The sequence below is a fragment of the Hylobates moloch genome, unplaced genomic scaffold, assembly GCF_009828535.3.
Source record: "Hylobates moloch isolate HMO894 unplaced genomic scaffold, HMol_V3 SCAFFOLD_22, whole genome shotgun sequence".
NCBI classification, from domain to species: domain Eukaryota; kingdom Metazoa; phylum Chordata; class Mammalia; order Primates; family Hylobatidae; genus Hylobates; species Hylobates moloch.
In genome coordinates this window covers 26,955,067-26,971,910 of record NW_026652297.1, presented here as the reverse complement: position 1 = coordinate 26,971,910, position 16,844 = coordinate 26,955,067, and the positions used below count along the sequence as shown (strand labels likewise).

The window sequence follows — 16,844 nt, the reverse complement described above, 5'->3', positions numbered from 1 at the left end:
CAGGCATTGTTTACCTGTTCTTGCTCCCCACTGTAGCCCACAGCCATATCTGTCATGCTTCCCCAGGGCCACTCACCCCTGCCCCACCCTGTCTGCATGCTCACATGGATGCGGACGGACACACTCAGTTACACACTCACACGCCCTGTCTGCACCCGGTGTCCATCTATAAACATGTCAGGGCACGTGTGCATACAAGCAGATTCAGCACTGCCTACCAGGCTCTCCTGTTACCTTGCCTCTCTGCTTGGAGGGGGCCCCTCTGCTCACCCCCAGCGTGCCCTCCCACAACTGATAAGGATGAGAATGGTGGTGCCAGCTTCTGAGGGCCTGCTTGGCCTCTTGGGGGCAAAGCCCCTCTGCCCGAAGCAATAACAACAGCAGCAGAAGCAACCCCGGGGACCTGCCAGGGGTGTCTGTCTCTGTTCTCCTTGGCATTTCCTTCATGGCCCTGAATCCCAGCTCACCCATGGACAGAAGACCTCCCCTCAACTGAAAGCCTTTCTGCCTTCCTTCCTGTAGCTGTTGCTTTCTCAGGCTTGGACTGTCCCCTGGTTCACCCTGTCTTTGGGATGTGGCCCTTGAGCTGGGCGGGCTCCTTGGGTGGATTAGAGAGCTGGCCGAGCTGCAAGCACCTGAGTTACCTGCGAGGGTGCCCAGAGTGGAGCTTGGCCTGAGGGCATGTTGCAGCCCTGGCCCCGCCAGTCCACAGAGGCCCCCAGGAGCACTGCCTTTCAGTGGCCGGGGTGGGGGCTGGTGGGAGGGGCCCCACTAGCCGAGCTTCTGCTGCCCTCTGCTGTCTGCTGAGATGCCAGGCTAGTGGAGAGGGAGTGGGCAGGGGTGGCCCTGCCCTGTGCCCAAATGGTGTGATGCTCCTTGTGGCAGGATACCAGGGTACTGGGGGGCAATGCTATGATTCATTTGCTTCAAATAAAAAGTTCCCGCCCCATAACCGGCTCTCAGGTGTCATCAAAATGTTTCATTGAAAACAGAGCCTGGCCCTGCCCTGCCGCCCACGGGGGGCCTGGCAATGGTTTCCAGACCTTCTTCCTCCTGGCTCCCTTCTTTCTGAGACGTGGGCATCCCCAAGGTCAGCTGGGACTGGGGGCAGGAGTTCACAGGGATGGCACTCAGGTGCTGGTGTGATGAGTCTCCAGCACCTGGGGCTGACTCACAGCTAGTGTTCCTTCCTGGAGATTACAGTCCGGGGACCCACGAAGACTTGAGTCTGTCCTGCCGTCAGGTCAACTCCAACTAGCACGGCTGAGGATGATCTCAGCAGTCCCTCTTCTTTTACCTCTGATCCCCATTCCTCCACTGGGCAAATGTCTGTCATTGCCGCCACATCCACCCAGATGAGGCCTTGGAGTCCTAGGTGACATCTGGATCTCTCTTCTCCCATATTTCATAAGCCACCAAGTCCTCTCCATTCTTTGTCCCAAAGGTTTGCTAGATGGGCACTTTTTTGTTTTGCTCTTTCCCAGCTCAAAGTTTTGTCCAAACACTCCTCATCGCCCACTGTCTTGGGTCCCTTGCCAGCCCCCACCAACCCGCTTCTCAGTCTGATTTTTTTTTTTTTTTTTTGAGATGGAGTTTCGCTCTTGTTGTCCAGGCTGGAGTGCAATGGCGTGATCTCGGCTCACCACAACCTCTGCTTCCCAGGTTCAAGTGATTCTCTTGCCTCAGCCTCCCAAGTAGCTGGGGTTACAGGAATGCGCCACCATGCCCAGCTAATTTTTTTGTATTTTTAGTAGAGATGGGGTTTCTCCATGTTGGTCAGGCTGATCTTGAATTCCCAACCTCAGGTGATTTGCCGGCCTCGGCCTCCCAAAGTGCTGGAATTTTAGGCGTGAGCCACTAAGCCTGGCCTTTTTTTTTTTTTTTTTTTTAAAGACGAAGTTTATCTCTTGTAGCCCAGGCTGGAGTGAGGTGGCCCTGTCTCGCTTACTGCAACCTCCGCCTCCCGGGTTCAAGTGATTCTCCCGCCTCAGCCTCTCTAGTAGCTGGGACTACAGGTGCCCACCACCACGCCCGGTTAATTTTTGTATTCTTAGTAGAGACGGGTTTTCACCATGTTGGCCAGGCTGGTGTCGAACTCCCCACCTCAGGTGATCCGCCCGTCTAGGCCTCCCAAAGTGCTGAGATTACAAACGTGAGCCACCATGCTCGGCCATCGGTCTGATTTTTCTAACACACACTTTCCTCCTGTCCTCCCCTGCTCAGGAGCCTGCCTTGGCTTCCTGCTCAACAAGCCCACGAGCCTCTGCCCAACATGAAGATCTCCTGTGACCTGGTCCCACCGTACACACCCAAGCCCTGTGGGCAGTCAGGGTCCCTCAACATCTCTGTGAGTGGAGTCAAGAGAGCCTAAGACAGTCAGATGGGGGCCGGGTGGGGGACAGTGCTCAGGGTGTCAGTGCAAGTAATGGGGTCTCGGGGACAGCACGCTGAATGGCAAAACAGGTGTTGTCAAGCTGTGGGGACCCCTTTTCTCCTCTTCCCCCATGGGCTTGAGTAAATGAAATCCCTTTGTGGCCGTGTGTGGGTTGGTGACAGTGTAAGGGACAGGGGATGGAAACGGGGGGAAATGATAGATCCTTGGGCAGTGGTGCTTGCTGTGTGATCCTGGGCAGGTCAAATCCCTTCTCTGAGTCTCCAGGTTTTCATTTGTCCTCCAGAGCCCCTCTCAGCTCTCGCATGTCACAAAACCCCCTTCGTTTCTCTGTCTTCAGCGAGCACCTGTGAGCGGCTGTGCGCAGAGGATTAGGTTATGGCCAGAGAGCCCAAGGAGCTCACAGCCAGCCCGGGGAGTGGAGAACTGGAGACAGTGGGGTCTGGAGCCTGGATAACATGGGTGTGAATTCTGGCTCAGTCCCTTCCCATGGTGTGAGATTTCAAGCAAGTCAGCTGATTTCCCTGAGCTTCAATTTCTCCTTCTGTGAAGCAGATTTAAAAACCCCACTTCCTGGGTTCCTGATTCTGCCAGCCGGGTGAAACCAGCTAGTAACACTCAGCCGCGTTAGCCTATTTGTGCCTTGGTTTTTCTTATTTATAAAATGAGTATAATCGTGATACCTACCTGATAGGGTTTGTTTGTTTGTTTGTTTGTTTGTTTTTTCCAGCTTAGGCTGGAGTGTAGTAGTGTGATCTTGACTCACTGCAACCTCCGCCTCCTAGGTTCAATTAATTCTCCTGCCTCAGCCTCCCAAGTAGCTGGGACTGCAGGAGCACGCCTCCATGCCTGACTAATTTTCATATTTTTAGTAGAGATGGAGTTTCACCATGTTTGCCAGACTGGTCTCGAACTCCTGACCTCAATGATCTGCCCTCCTCGGCCTCCCAAAGTGTTGGGGTTACAGGCGTGAGCCACCTCGTCCTACCCTGACAGGGTTATTTCTCATGAGAGTGAAATGCATTAGTATATGTAAGTCCATTGGTATAGTGTGTCCAGCACATAATTATGATTTGCCTTGGTCTATAGGAATATATGAAAACAGAAGTGGCTCAGAGAAGGGTGTTTTGTGCAAGAGGAGGAGGTGGATCTTTGGAGAGAACTGTTTGTGGGTGACAGTTCCTCACCCATCCTCAGTCTTGGAGCCCCTGTGCCCCCTATCTTACCTGCAGCCTCTGACCTGGCCTGCTCGCCCCCAGCAATAGGTGACTTACCTGCTTTCCACCTCCTCAAACATACTCTTAGCTTAGCAGGCACCTCCATCATCCTGGGGAGGCCTGTCCTTCTTTTCCAAATGGGAAACGGGCCCTTATCCTGTGCTTGGGAGAGGTTGCCAGGGAAAGTGGGTTGAGTCTCCCAGACACGCTGGCACTCTGCTGCCCAGTAGAAGGATAAATATCACTTTGACAGCTGCTGCCCCCAGTGGGGAGCTCTTCTGAGGGGTGGGAGGCACTTTCCTCCCTTGGCCCTGGCTTTCTGTGTGTGCCTGCTGGGTCACTTGCCCCGGAGCTTGTCCATGTCCAGAGTGCTGCTTAGCAACCCAGTGGAACTGGGTGACTGTGTCAACAGCTCAGGACCAAAGGCTGCAAGAGGCAAGGTCCACTCACTCTGCCAAGACCAGGGATGGTGATACTCCTCAGCTGCCAGCCTCTTGCCCTCCATGTTGAGCCTTGCTGTCAGCGCGGCCCTCTGACATCTCTTCTCTTAGATTTCCCAAGCACAGGCATCAGGACCAGGAGTCTCCATACGGGAGACCAACCCAGCTGAGTGAGCTCTGGGCGGGCCCAGGGAACGTTTCCCAGCAAATAGGGGTAGACAGAGGCCTGTGATGCTGAAGTCAGGCGCGTGGCCCCGGAAGGCAGCCAGCGGGGAAGGGACAGTTCTGCAGCACGCACCAAAGGACCCGACGCTCACGTGGGCAGTGACCTCCTGAGTCATGGATGTCCCTTTCAGCGGCTCCCTGAAGGGGTGGGTTGCCCCTCCACACCTGTGGGTGTTTCTCGTTAGGTGGAACGAGAGCCTTGGAAAAGAAAAAGACACAGAGACAAAGTATAGAGAAAGAAATAAGGGGACCCAGGGGACCAGCGTTCAGCATATGGAGGATCCCGCCAGCCTCTGAGTTCCCTTAGTATTTCTTGATAATTCTTGGGTGTTTCTCGGAGAGGGGGATGTGTCAGGGTCATAGGATAATAGTGGAGAGAAGGTCAGCAGACAAACACATGAACAAAGGTCTCTGCATCATAGACAAGGTAAAGAATCAAGTGCTGTGCTTTAGATATGCATACACATAAACATCTCAATGCCTTACAGAGCAGTGTTGCTGCCCGCATATCCCACCTCCAGCCCTAAGGTGGTTTTCCCCTATCTCAGTAGATGGAACATACAATCGGGTTTTATACTGAGACATTCCATTGCCCAGGGACGGCCAGGAGACAGACGCCTTCCTCTTGTCTCAACTGCAAAGAGGCATTCCTTCCTCTTATACTAATCATCCTCAGCACAGACCCTTTATGGGTGTCGGGCTGGGGGACGGTCAGGTCTTTCCCTTCCCACGAGGCCATATTTCAGACTATCACATGGGGAGAAACCTTGGACAATACCTGGCTTTCCTAGGCAGAGGTCCCTGCGGCCTTCCGCAGTGTTTGTGTCCCTGGATACTTGAGATTAGGGAGTGGTGATGACTCTTAACGAGCATGCTGCCTTCAAGCATCTGTTTAACAAAGCACATCTTGCACAGCCCTTAATCTATGTAACACTGAGTTGACACAGCACATGTTTCAGAGAGCACGGGGTTGGGGGTAAGGTTACAGATTAACAGCATCTCAAGGCAGAAGAATTTTTCTTAGTACAGAGCAAAATGGAGTCTCCTATGTCTACTTCTTTCTACACAGACACAGTAACAATCTGATCTCTCTTTCTTTTCTCCACAGCTCCCCTATTCAGTCACAGCTTTCCTCCTTCAGGGAGGAAAGGTTCTCTCACCTAGAGAACCATGTCTGTGCCTAAAGATGGACAGTGGCTGGGGCCTTCCTTAGGGGTTCCTCTAGCCGTTGACCTTTTTGGTTACTCCAATGTGTGTGTGTAAGGGGGGATGGGTAAATGTGAGGGTTGGTTAAGAGAGGAGAGGGAGACATGGGGCCTCGGGGGAGTTTCTCCCGTGGGCTGGTTTCACTGCTGGCTCTCACACCCAGCAATACCAATAAAACTGATGATAATAATTAAGACCATATAATCACTGTGTGTTTATTTATCCCCCAGAAGCCTCCTTTCCCTGGCCCCATGATCACCTATTCCATCCTTATGATAGCTGGTAGGCGTTAACTGTGGCTCCAATAAAAAGCAGTAACTGCCTGTGTTTCCACCCCACATGCCCGGACAGCTTTGCTCCCACCCTCTGCAGGGTGGGGGGACGCTATTTTCAGAGGGAACAACAGAGGCAGTAAGCTGAAGATGTCAAAAAGAATGAAACCTCACAGGGCAAGTAGTAGAAGCAGCAACGTTTGCCTTCTTTTTTAGAGCCTTCCCCCTTCTTCCTGGTGTCTGCCTCCCTCCCAGAGCAACTTCTCCGGTTCCATGGCCCTCTGCAGGGCCACTCTCAGCCTGCAGCTGCTGATCTCTCAGAAGACTGATCAAGCCGAGCATGTAGCCACCAGCCAGCAATAAATACCACTGGGTGATCCCGGGAAAGTTACTTTTCACCATTGAGCATCCTATTTCCTACATGGTAAAAAGGATGTTTGCAAAGACTAAGACCTTGCGTGCAAACGTGCATTACAAAATGGCAATGGTTGATACTACTATTAAGGGCCCAGGGATATTTGTGTACTTGGCTCAGAGGAATAGGTGGAATTTCAAACTTCTGCTGAAGAAGGAGTGTGGGAGCTGGGAGCTCTACCCAGAATGCCTCAAATCATCGCGCTCAGCCTGCACCGGAGTCAGGGCTCTGGAAAGGCATCCCAGAGAGAAGGGAACCCCTGAAACCTGCTGGGGCGAAGAGTCCCTCAGGTTCCCTCTCCCCCCACGCCTCCCCCCTTTCCCTCCGGGACCCACTGGTGTGAGACCCGGACTTGCTGGCGCTCAGCCAAGCTTCCTTCCAGCTTCTGACTGAGCCTGCAGAGGAGAGCCTCCCCTCTACCCCACCAACCGCATCTCATGCCTTTACCCACTTCACAGAGGGGAACATGAGGCGGGAGGGAAAGACACCGGGAAAAGCCAGTGAAGGGTCGCGAAAACTCTGGAGTCCAGATTTTCTTTGTGTGCCGACCCCCGCACTCCTCCTGCTTTTTTGTTACAGCTTCCCACACTCTAATCTTTCCGATTGGAAAGGTGACTCCACCGTGGGCCCCACGAGCCAGTCCCGAGGCACATCGCCCCTTTAAGGGGCCGGCCTCTCACCTCCCTGACCTCGCCCCGCCCCCTCCGGGGCCACACTGCGCCTGCGTGGCGAGCCGGAGCCCTGGGGTTGGGCAGCACTCGGTTCCGTGCAAGTTTCAAGTGAGTTACAAACTCCGCCCTGTAGGCCGGTGCTGGTGGCCCCGCGCGCTGGAACCGCGGCGACCCGCTCCAGCGCGGGACCAGCAGCAAGGGCCGAGCGCCAGGTTCTCCGCGGCAGGAAGGGCGGGTCGGAGCTGTAACTGCCCGGGCCGCGGGGAGCGCCCGCTCCCAAGTCGGCTTCCTCCCCGCCGGGGCCGCTTTGCCTCGGGTCTCCCCATTCTCCAGGTCCCCTGAACTGCACAGTCGGAGGCCGTGGGCGGCGGGCTCCGCCTCCGCCGAGGGACAGCCGGATCGCCCCTCTGCTTCCCGCAACTGCCCTGATCACCCCCCGTCCCAGCCCTTGAGTGAACGTCCTTCTGAGCGGCTTCCTGGGGTCCTCCCCACGTCCCAAAGGCCGGCAAGATGGTGTCCTGGATGATCTGTCGCCTGGTGGTGTGAGTATGGCCGCCCTCAGACCTCCTCTACCCCGGGGTGCCGGCCCGCCCCTGTGGTGGAGGCTGTGGACGTCTAGTGGGAGGGGGAACTTTCTGAGCTCCACCCTCCGGCACCCCATGCAAGGGACTTGTGGGCTTGCACGCGGTGTCTTGGGCACCGCAGGCTCCCCGCCCCACCAAGCCTCGTTGGCTGAGGACGACCCCTGCCGCACGCCACACACACTGCAAACAGATGCGTGGGGCCGAGGGCCACAGGCCTACCTTGCTGCCCCTTGGCAAACACAAGGTGATATGGCAAGTTGTGGGCGGAGAATCCAGGTGCCTGCTTGCCATCTGTGAGCAGTCACATGACTCACCATCCTAACCCTCACCTTTGAGTATGCCAACACCTGGCTCACATAGCCCTGTCTGCAGCCCAGCAGTGTCAGGTCTGGTGACCCAGGGCCTGATTGCATGCCCATGGGAGGGGACAGTCTGGTATTCTCACCCACTTCGTGGAGTGGCTGTCCTCTCGCTCCATCACGCACCCATGGGCCACCGGTGCAGGCTTGGGATGTTTGTAAACAGCAGGGTGGGGAGGTGGCCTCCAGGGCTCTGACTCAGGCACGGGTTGTACAAGCCAAGCGAGAAAAACAGGGCGGGTACTGCCACCTTGCACCCCAGTGGGGGGAAATGGCTACCTGGCAAGGTGGGAGTGGGGCATGGTGCCCCTCACACTCCCCATGGCTGCTTTTCCAGGCTGGTGTTTGGGATGCTGTGTCCAGCTTATGCTTCCTATAAGGCTGTGAAGACCAAGAACATTCGTGAATATGTGAGCGTGGGGGGTTTGGGTGTGTGTAATAGGACTTGGTGAGGTGGGGAGGGTCTCAGCTGGCCTCTCCCTCCTCCAGGGGCAAGGTCGTGTGGCACATCCTGAGTGGAGTGGGGAGGGAGAGAGAATGGGCCCTGTTCAAGAGGGTGTAGATAGAGGGCAGGCCATCGGGGTGCCTGTGGAAGATCTCATGGGTGAAGCTTGTTGGAGGCGGGCATAGGAATGAGCAGCAGTTTCTCAGAGCTCCTGTCCAGCCATGTGTGGGGGAAAGCAGCTATGCAGTCGGACAGGCTCCCTGGAATCTCTGGGCTGGGCTGGCCTGGGTTGGGAGTTGGTGCTGCAGGCCCCATGCTGACCTCTGCGCTCTCACCCCACAGGTGCGGTGGATGATGTACTGGATTGTTTTTGCACTCTTCATGGCAGCAGAGATCGTTACAGACATTTTTATCTCCTGGTATGGACGCAGGGTCTGCAAGCCATGGGTCGGGGTGGCCCCCCAGCCCTGCTCCTTGGCTCACCCTGCCCCTTGTGCTGTGACAGGTTCCCTTTCTACTATGAGATCAAGATGGCTTTCGTGCTGTGGCTGCTCTCACCCTACACCAAGGGTGCCAGCCTGCTTTACCGCAAGTTTGTCCACCCGTCCCTGTCCCGCCATGAGAAGGTACCCCAGGGGGAAGCGGGAAGGGAGGCTTAGGGGGTGGGTGTGAGGGAAAGAGCCCTGGACCTGGGATTTAGGATGCTGGGGACACCGGGGTTCTATCCCCGTCCTGCTGCTGTTGAGGGGCAGGACCTTGACAGGGCCCAGCCTACCTCATCTTCTGGGATAATCAGGTGGGGGTGCACATGAATGACCTTTGAGGATGGAAGTTGGTTTGGGGGTAGTGGTGGCGGCAGCTGGAGCATGGCCACTCATGGAGGTGTGAATAGGTGGCAGCCCTGCTCTTGGTGTGTGTTTGTGGCCCAGATTTGTGGCTCTGGGCACCAGGTGGGGCTGGGCTGGGTGGCGCCACAACCAGTGGCTTCTCAGAGGAAGAGGGACTCTGGCTGTCCACCTGAGCTCTCCTCCCCATCGGGTCCACAGGAGATCGACGCGTACATCGTGCAGGCCAAGGAGCGCAGCTACGAGACCGTGCTCAGCTTCGGGAAGCGGGGCCTCAACATTGCCGCCTCCGCTGCTGTGCAGGCTGCCACCAAGGTGCTCCGGGTCCCCAGCCCTCCAGCAGCCCTCATCCCACCCCTAAGGCCCTTTGGGCTCATTCAGCTCCTCTGCCAGGGAGCCCAGAGATGGCAGCTGGGGAGCAGGGGTGAGAAGGTGACGGGGGGTATTGGCAGAAGCGTGGAGCTGGAGTCAGACCTTCCTTCCTGGCTCTGGCACTGAGTGTAAGCAGCGGCTCCTGCTCTCTGACTTTGGTTTCCTGTTGGTGCCGCATTGGCGCGGGGCCAGAAGCTTGCTGAGCAGTTTTCACTTCTGTGTCTCAGCCCTGGTGATTAGCTAGTTGGCCGATTTCCCTGGGCAGCCTCCCCGCTGAAGCCTCTTCCCTGTTGCAGAGTCAGGGGGCGCTGGCTGGCAGGCTGCGGAGCTTCTCCATGCAGGACCTGCGCTCCATCCCTGACACGCCTGCCCCTGCCTACCAGGACCCCCTCTACCTAGAGGACCAGGTGCCCTACCGGAGGCCACCCATTGGTGAGTGGGCAGAGGGGCCCAGAGCCATGCCAGGAGGGATAGCTTCCTTCACTCGCACCGTGGCTTCCCCCAAGGCTCGAGGAAGGGCTGGCCTGGCCGCAGGCTTTCAGCTTCACCTCCTCCTCCACACAGGGTACCAGGCCGGGGGCCTGCAGGACAGCGACACCGAGGATGAGTGTTGGTCGGATACTGAGGCAGTCCCCCAGGCGCCAGCCCGGCCCCGAGAGAAGCCCCTAATCCGCAGCCAGAGCCTGCGTGTGGTCAAGAGGAAGCCACCGGTGCGGGAGGTCAGTGTGGGAGGACGACAGGAGGGAGGAGGGCTCTGCTGGCTGGTGCTCCCCACACCCTCATGCTGTGCCTCCCCTTTCCCCAGGGCACCTCCCGCTCCCTGAAGGTTCGGACGAGGAAAAAGACTGTGCCCTCAGACATGGACAGCTAGGGTCTGCTGCATCTGGCCCCTTCTTACCTCGTGCCCTGCAGGGCTCCAGGGCTATTTGGAGGGACCTTGGGCTGCACATCTGGCCTGCTTGCACCAGCAGCCTGGGCCCCGCCCTCCTGACTCCTGCTAATGGTTAAGGGCCGGGAGCAGATGCTGCCAAGGCCACATGAAAGGATGCACGCACAATGTACCAAAGCAGGCTGGGCCCAGGGGTCTATTTATTGCCTTGCTCTGCCCTCTCCCTTCCCCGACTGTGGGACAAGAGCCCTCCCTGAACCCCTGCAAATGAAACCAAACGTCCACCTGGGTGTGTTCATTCCTTCCTGTCCTTGGAAGTACTTGATAGCCTTTCATAAGGCCTGGCACGTGTGTCCTGGTTGTGTGTGTGTATGTTGGTGAGTGAGGTCAGGTTTGCGAATGTTTTGATAAATAAATACATAAAGGGGTTCTGTTTCTCTTGATTCTTACTCCCATTGCTCGCGTCACACCCTTGAAATTGGGCAGCCCAGTCCTAGCCTAGGTCTAAGGCTGAAGGAGCCCAGTCTTCTGAGGGAGACAGAACCATTGACAGAGAGTTGCAATGCAGCACATGGTTTCACGAAGGAGCTTTTGGGGAGTTTTGAGAGCACTGATGGGAAAGTGGGGACCAGTCCAGGGGACGAGTCAGAACCCGAAACTTCAGTTAGGCCTTGGCAGGAAGGTGCAGCTATAGAGAAACCAGTGGCACAGGCAGGAGGGGCTTGGGGCAGCACGTTAGTCCCATAGGGAGGTCGAAGCTGGGCAGAGGAGACCTGGGGAGGAGTACCTCCTCCAGGAGCCTGGAAGAAGGAGCCCCCTGGGGCAGCTCTGGGGACATTAAGTTGTGTAAACAGTCAGGTAACCACAGGGGCACCATTGCACCTCTGAGGAGTGGCCACAAGAGGGCAGAAGTGTCCAGGATCTGGGCTGTCCCCGGCTTCCAGGTCAAGGAGGGTGGGGTTGGGAGACTGGCCAGAGCCTCGCCTTGCTGGGCCTAGTGGAGCTCAGACGGCCTCCAATGGCCCTCCCTGCTGCTTGTGGTCACTGGTCCTTGGCCTGCCCCATCCAAGGAGTCTCCTCTGCTCTCCTGAGACCGAGGCTCTTTGCCTGGCTGGCTCCACTCCAACTCCTCCAATCCCTGGGGCAACCGGGGTACCCAGCTCTGCCCTCTCCTGCCCCGATGCTGGTCTCACCACGATGCCCGGGGTGCACCCCTCTGCCACTGCCGCACCTGCTCCTCCTCCCTGCTTTTGATTAAGCAAAGAGGTGGGTGAGAGTGTGGGATGAGAAGAGGGGAAACGGGGTGGTAACCTGGAGTGGCCCCAGAGAGTGTGGATTAACTCTTGGTGTGGGGATTATCTGGGTTTTATTTGGGGGAGGCTCTTAATCTGCTGCGGTGATTTAGCTTCTCACATATAGGGGCTCACTGGCGTCCAACATGGCCTGCCTTTGCATTGTGGGGTTGTCTTATCGCTTCATTAATTCATTCAAAAATGAATCTTTATTGAGCCTCGAGCAGGTACCAGACATGTTGCCAGACACTGCAGGGATGCAGGCAGTAGTAACGGCTGGCGCCCAGAGTGTGGCTGCCCACGCAGCCCCTGGCATATATTAATTTAATTCTCATAACCATCTTTGGGGGGCGGGTACACACTAGTCTTATAGTCTCCATTTTCCAAACAGGAAAACAGGCACAGAGAGGGCAAGTGATTTGCCCAAGGTCACATAGCTAGTACGTGGCAGGAGGGCTTGGAATCAGGCAGTCTGGCTCCAGAGTCTGTGCACTTAATCACTAAGCAGTACCAGAGTGAAGGAGATGATTCCTGCCTGGGAGGCAAGGACATGGAGACTAACATGTATGGAATATTTGTTGTGTGCCTGACCTTGTACTGGGCATTTTACAGAGATGATTTCCTTGAATCCTCCCAACAAGCCTGTCAAGTAAGGACTATATCCACTTTCTAAAACAGGTTCTCACTGAATCACCCATGCTAGAATACAGTGGAACCATCAGAGTACACTGCAGCCTCGAACTCCTGGACTCAAGGGATCCTCCCACCTCAGCCTCCTGAGTAGCTTGGACTACAGGCACTCTCCATCACACCTAGCTAATTACCATATTTTTTTTGGTAAAGACGGGGTCTCACTATGTTGCCCAGGCTGTTCTTGAACTCTGGGGCTCAAGTGATCCACCTGCCTTGAACTCTGAAAGTGCTGGGATTACAGGCATGAGCCACCACACCCATAGGGCTATACCCATTTTACAGATGAAAAACCGAGGCTTGGGGAGCCACAACAACTTGTGTACCATTGTGCTGCTTGTGAGTCGGGGACCCTGACTCCTGAAGTACCTCTGCCTGGGAGTTGCGTTGATACAGGCAGGCTGGCAGGATCCATGTACCCAAACCAAGGGAACAAAACCAGAGGGGCGCTGGGCGCAGTGGCTCACCCCTGTAATCCCAGCACTTTGGGAGGCTGAGGCGGATGGATCACCTGAGGTCAGGAGTTCGAGACCAGCTGGCCAACATGGTGAAGCCCCGTCTCTACTAAAAATAACAAAAATTAGCCGGGCATGGTGGCGCGTGCCTGTAATCCAAGCTACTTGGGAGGCTGAGGCACGAGAATCGCTTGAGCCCGGGAGGCAGAGGTTGCAGTGAGCCGAGATTGCACCACTGCACTCTAGCCTGGGTGACATAGCAAGACTCCGTCTCCAGAAAAAAACAAAAATAACAAACCCAGAAGGGCATGTGATGAATGGCGAAACAAAACGGAGTGAAAGAAAACAAGAGTTGGGGAGAGGCCTGAAGTCGTGGGGTGGTGAGGGAGATTTCACTGGGGTGGGGGCTTCACTTGCCCTCCCTCCTAGGATGGGTGCTTGGAGAGGGCCACAGGCCCCTTGGCGGAGCTCGCGATGCCTTGTCCTCGCCATCTCATCAGACTGTCTCATGGCTCCGTGTGGCCCTATGCGTGCTGGCCTCTGACGTGCTCTTCCTCCACCATCCAACTCTGTCCCATTTCTACTTGCCCTTTGAACCCCACTCAGAAATCACCTCCCCAGGAAGCCCTCCGCAAGCACTCCCTCACCTCAGAGTGGTTTGCTGTCTGGACCACACCACCTCTGTTCTTGCACAGACTTCTGTTTTTGCCTTGAGCACGTTGCCTTTTCTCCCCCGCTGTGTTGTGACTTCATAAAGAACAGACGTATTTTACACACTGTTGTAGCTCAGCCTGAAACAAATGGTCTAACCGAAGTGAAATACTTTTGTAAGTTCGCGATTGGGTGGTGAAGTCCTGATCTCATTCTCTGATCTCCTCCATGAAGTTCCCCTGACTTCCCCAGGGTGGGACTAGAAGCATCTTGTAATCATTCATGAACAAGCCCAACACCCCCAACGCCCAGCACAGGGCCAATACCTAAGAAGCCTGGAGGAGTTTTGCTGGTGAAAGAACAAATGCGAGAAGTGACCATAAGTTCTGGGTGGGGGAGGCTGGGGGGTGGGATGGCCTCGTGATTTCTGCCTTTGTGCCCTGCATCGCCTAGGGCCCACCGCCAAGCCTTGAACATGCCAAGGCCCCTGGAACACGGGTTTGGTGAACGGCTGACTGCAGTTGTATGAATTCCAACACATGCTGGGGGCAGGAGGGGAAGGAGCCAGGAGAAGTCCAAATTCTGGGGCATTTCTGGGTGAGCACACATGTGACCCGGAGGCTCAGGGCACTGGTTGTCAACTGGGCTTCCCTGAGAGCCAGCCCTGCCTCTCTGAGAACGCCTGAGTCCTCACCTTTGCCCAGCAGTTGCACATGTTGCCTCCGGTTGCACACTGGAGGGGGTTACTGTCTCAACCTCCACCCCCTCTGGCCTGGCCTCTCTTGGAAGAGTAGGCTGCATGCCAGCCTGCCTAAGCACCCCCAGTCCTCTTCTCCCCACCAGGCAGTGGGCCACCAGCAGGATCAGGGCTGGTGGGGACACAAAGCTGCCACAGCCAGCCCCGTTAGAGCTGCACACTTCCGCTGGGTCCTGGCCCCTGCCCCACTCAGTTTGTGCCCCGGTCTCACTCCTCACCTCCCCTGCAGCTTGTCTGCTTTTGAGGGGTTCCTGCATATCCACCCTGGTTTCTGGGTGCAGATCGCCCTCTGTTCTTGCCCCTCTCTTCTCTCTCCTCTCCACCCACCGCCATCCCTTGGCCCTTCCAGGTGGCTCCTCTCCCTCCCTGACCCTTCAGCCCCCGTCACCGTCCCTCTCGGCCTGGGGCCCTCCGTGTCCCGGTCCCCTTCCCTGTCTCCAGCCTCCATGTGCGCCGCGCGCGCTGGCTGTATTTTTAGCTGCCACTGATTAGCCTCTAGTTCTGAAGCAGCCCTGGCCCAAGCTGGGTTGGGGCGTCCTGGTTGGCACTGCCCTCCACCTTGAGGGGGTTAAGGAGGTGGCACTCAGGCTCTGGCCCTGTCCTCTACCCAGCATCAGGGACCAGAGGTCTCAAGAGCTGGGTAGGGCGCAGACGCCTGGGCAGGAGGAGGATTCTCGGCTGCTGGAGAAGTCCTGGGGGCCACAGTTGGTGTTTCCGGGTAGGCACAAAGGTCCCAAGCCCAGGGCAGAGTGAAGCTGGCTTCCTCTCCCCGGGTGGGTAGCTTGTGGGGGTAACCTGGAGGGGAGGGGAGGTGGGGGGAGGAGGAAGCGCACTGGGAGGTGCAGACTGAGAAGAGGAATTAGGTCAGGGATGTAGGTGGGTGGGCGAGAGGGGATGGCGGCATCTGCTTTGGAGCTTCCTCCGGGTTCCAAACGCATCTCCACACTTCCCTTCCCCTCCTCTGCACACCCTGCCCCCACCCCCACGGGTCCCGGGAGAATTAGCCTGGTATTCCCCCTCCCCCATCCCCCCAGGCGTTGCCACAGGGTGGGGGGTGGGGTGGGGGGAGGCCAGCCTCAGCTGTCTGAAGGATGGAGGGGCTGGGGAAGCAGGGCTAGGTGCCCAGACGGCCGCGTGTGTGGGAGGGGATGTCCTCAGATGCCCTCCACCCGGCAGTCCCCGCTCTGACGTGGGTGCCCCCCCTCTCCCCGCCCGGATTAGTGGCAGCTTGGCCTGACTCTCCGGGGCTCCTTCCCCCGCCCCCGCCTGCTGCCCTCCCCTGGGCCGGGGGCTGCTCCGCCCGGGGGGCACTGTGCTTGCCCAGGTAAGGGGCTCTGGGGATGGCATGAGGGCCGCCGGCTCGTGAGTGCTGCTGTGCCCATCAGCACAAGCGTGTGTCAGCGAGTGAGTGTGTGTCAGTGCGCCAGGGGTCGGTGCGGGGCTGGGGCTTGGCCCCCGAATGGCTGGGGGTGCTGGTCAGCTTGCCTTTGTCCACAAGTCTGGCATTGTGTCCACGCGCCGTGTGGCTTTTCTTCTGTGTTTGTGTCTTTTGTGTGTCTCCTCAGCTCTGCTCCGTCTTCAGGCACAGAACAGCCGGCTACAAGGACTCTGTGGGCCTGTGGCATGGGCTCCAAAGCGGGATGGGGAGCTGGGTGAGGGTGGGGAAGAGGTCCTTCCTCCCACCCCGCAAGTCCCCACGAGCACCTGGGCTTTTCAGGAGCCTGTCCCCAAGAGCCCTGCTGCTCTAGTCCAGGGACTGCGGCCTGACAAAGCAGACATGGTAACTGGGGTTGGGGGGGTATCTGCCCCACTCCCCTGGGATAGTCCCCATCCCCTTTGGGGATGTCAGCTATAGGTCCTCAGGGTTCTGGACACCGCAGGCTCCCATCTTGGCCTCTTCCAGGCCCCAAGCCGCAGGAATCTTCCCCTGGCACTCCCACAAGCTTCGGCTGCTGAGGAGGGAGCCCAGAGGACACAGATGGGGGACCACAGACACACCCCAGCCCTCACCTTCACCCCTGGAGCCAACCTGGGAGTGGGAGGACGGGCCTCAGGGCCTGGGGCCTCCAGTCCGTGTTAGACCCTCTACAAGCATCTCCCCTGGCACACTCAGGTCCCAGCCACCCTCAGGGGAGCTGGGGAGGAAGGGAGTGTTATTAACTCAGTCATGTAAACAACCCCTACCAGCCTGCCTTGCCACAGAACTGGCCTCTGGGGGGAGGCCAGGGGCAGGGTGAATGGATGCCAACACGGCCCAAGTCCGGCCCAGTGCTTGCTCCTTTAGACCCTCGCTCCCCAGGACCCCTACTCTTCTCAACTGGTAGAAGGCTCTAGGCCTTGCTCATCCCTTAGGAGGAAGGCTCCTGGCTCTTCAGGGCTCCCCTCTGCAGGGATGGTGGTGTGACTTGGGACCAAGCTAGAGGCATCCAGAACCCATCGCTTCCAAGGGATGGGAAAGAGGGAATGCAGCTTCTGTCCCAGGCAGGCCGAGGATGGCTTCCGCAGGGAGGCAGGGGAGCCGAGGGTGGGAGGTGGGTGCCTGAGGGGAAGGGAAGCGCCCATTGGGCGTGTGGGTTTCTGTGTGAGTCTGAATCTGTCTGTGTGTGTTTGAATCTGTCTGTTTGTGTCTGCACTGGAACCACCCCCGCAGTGGAGCCGGGATGCTTC

The 16,844-nt window shown here is 57.3% G+C and overlaps 1 protein-coding gene across 3 annotated transcripts; it reads left to right on the top strand.

Moving 5' to 3' along the window:
• The first annotated feature begins 6,905 nt into the window (after positions 1-6,905).
• Positions 6,906-10,780, top strand: REEP4 (receptor accessory protein 4). Of its 3 annotated transcripts, XM_032143598.2 has the most exons (8): positions 6,906-7,380; positions 8,119-8,191; positions 8,569-8,645; positions 8,732-8,852; positions 9,273-9,386; positions 9,740-9,875; positions 10,008-10,162; positions 10,249-10,779. In XM_032143598.2, the coding sequence occupies exons 1-8, from the start codon at positions 7,349-7,351 to the stop codon at positions 10,312-10,314; spliced, it is 774 nt and encodes a 257-aa protein (XP_031999489.1). In that variant the 5' UTR covers positions 6,906-7,348; the 3' UTR covers positions 10,315-10,779. The 3 variants fall into 3 exon arrangements, with proteins under 3 accessions (XP_031999489.1, XP_031999492.1, XP_031999493.1); XM_032143601.2 differs by lacking the exon at positions 10,008-10,162 and having other exon boundaries at positions 10,249-10,780; XM_032143602.2 differs by lacking the exons at positions 9,740-9,875; positions 10,249-10,779 and having other exon boundaries at positions 10,008-10,112.
• Positions 10,781-16,844: the final 6,064 nt, after the last annotated feature.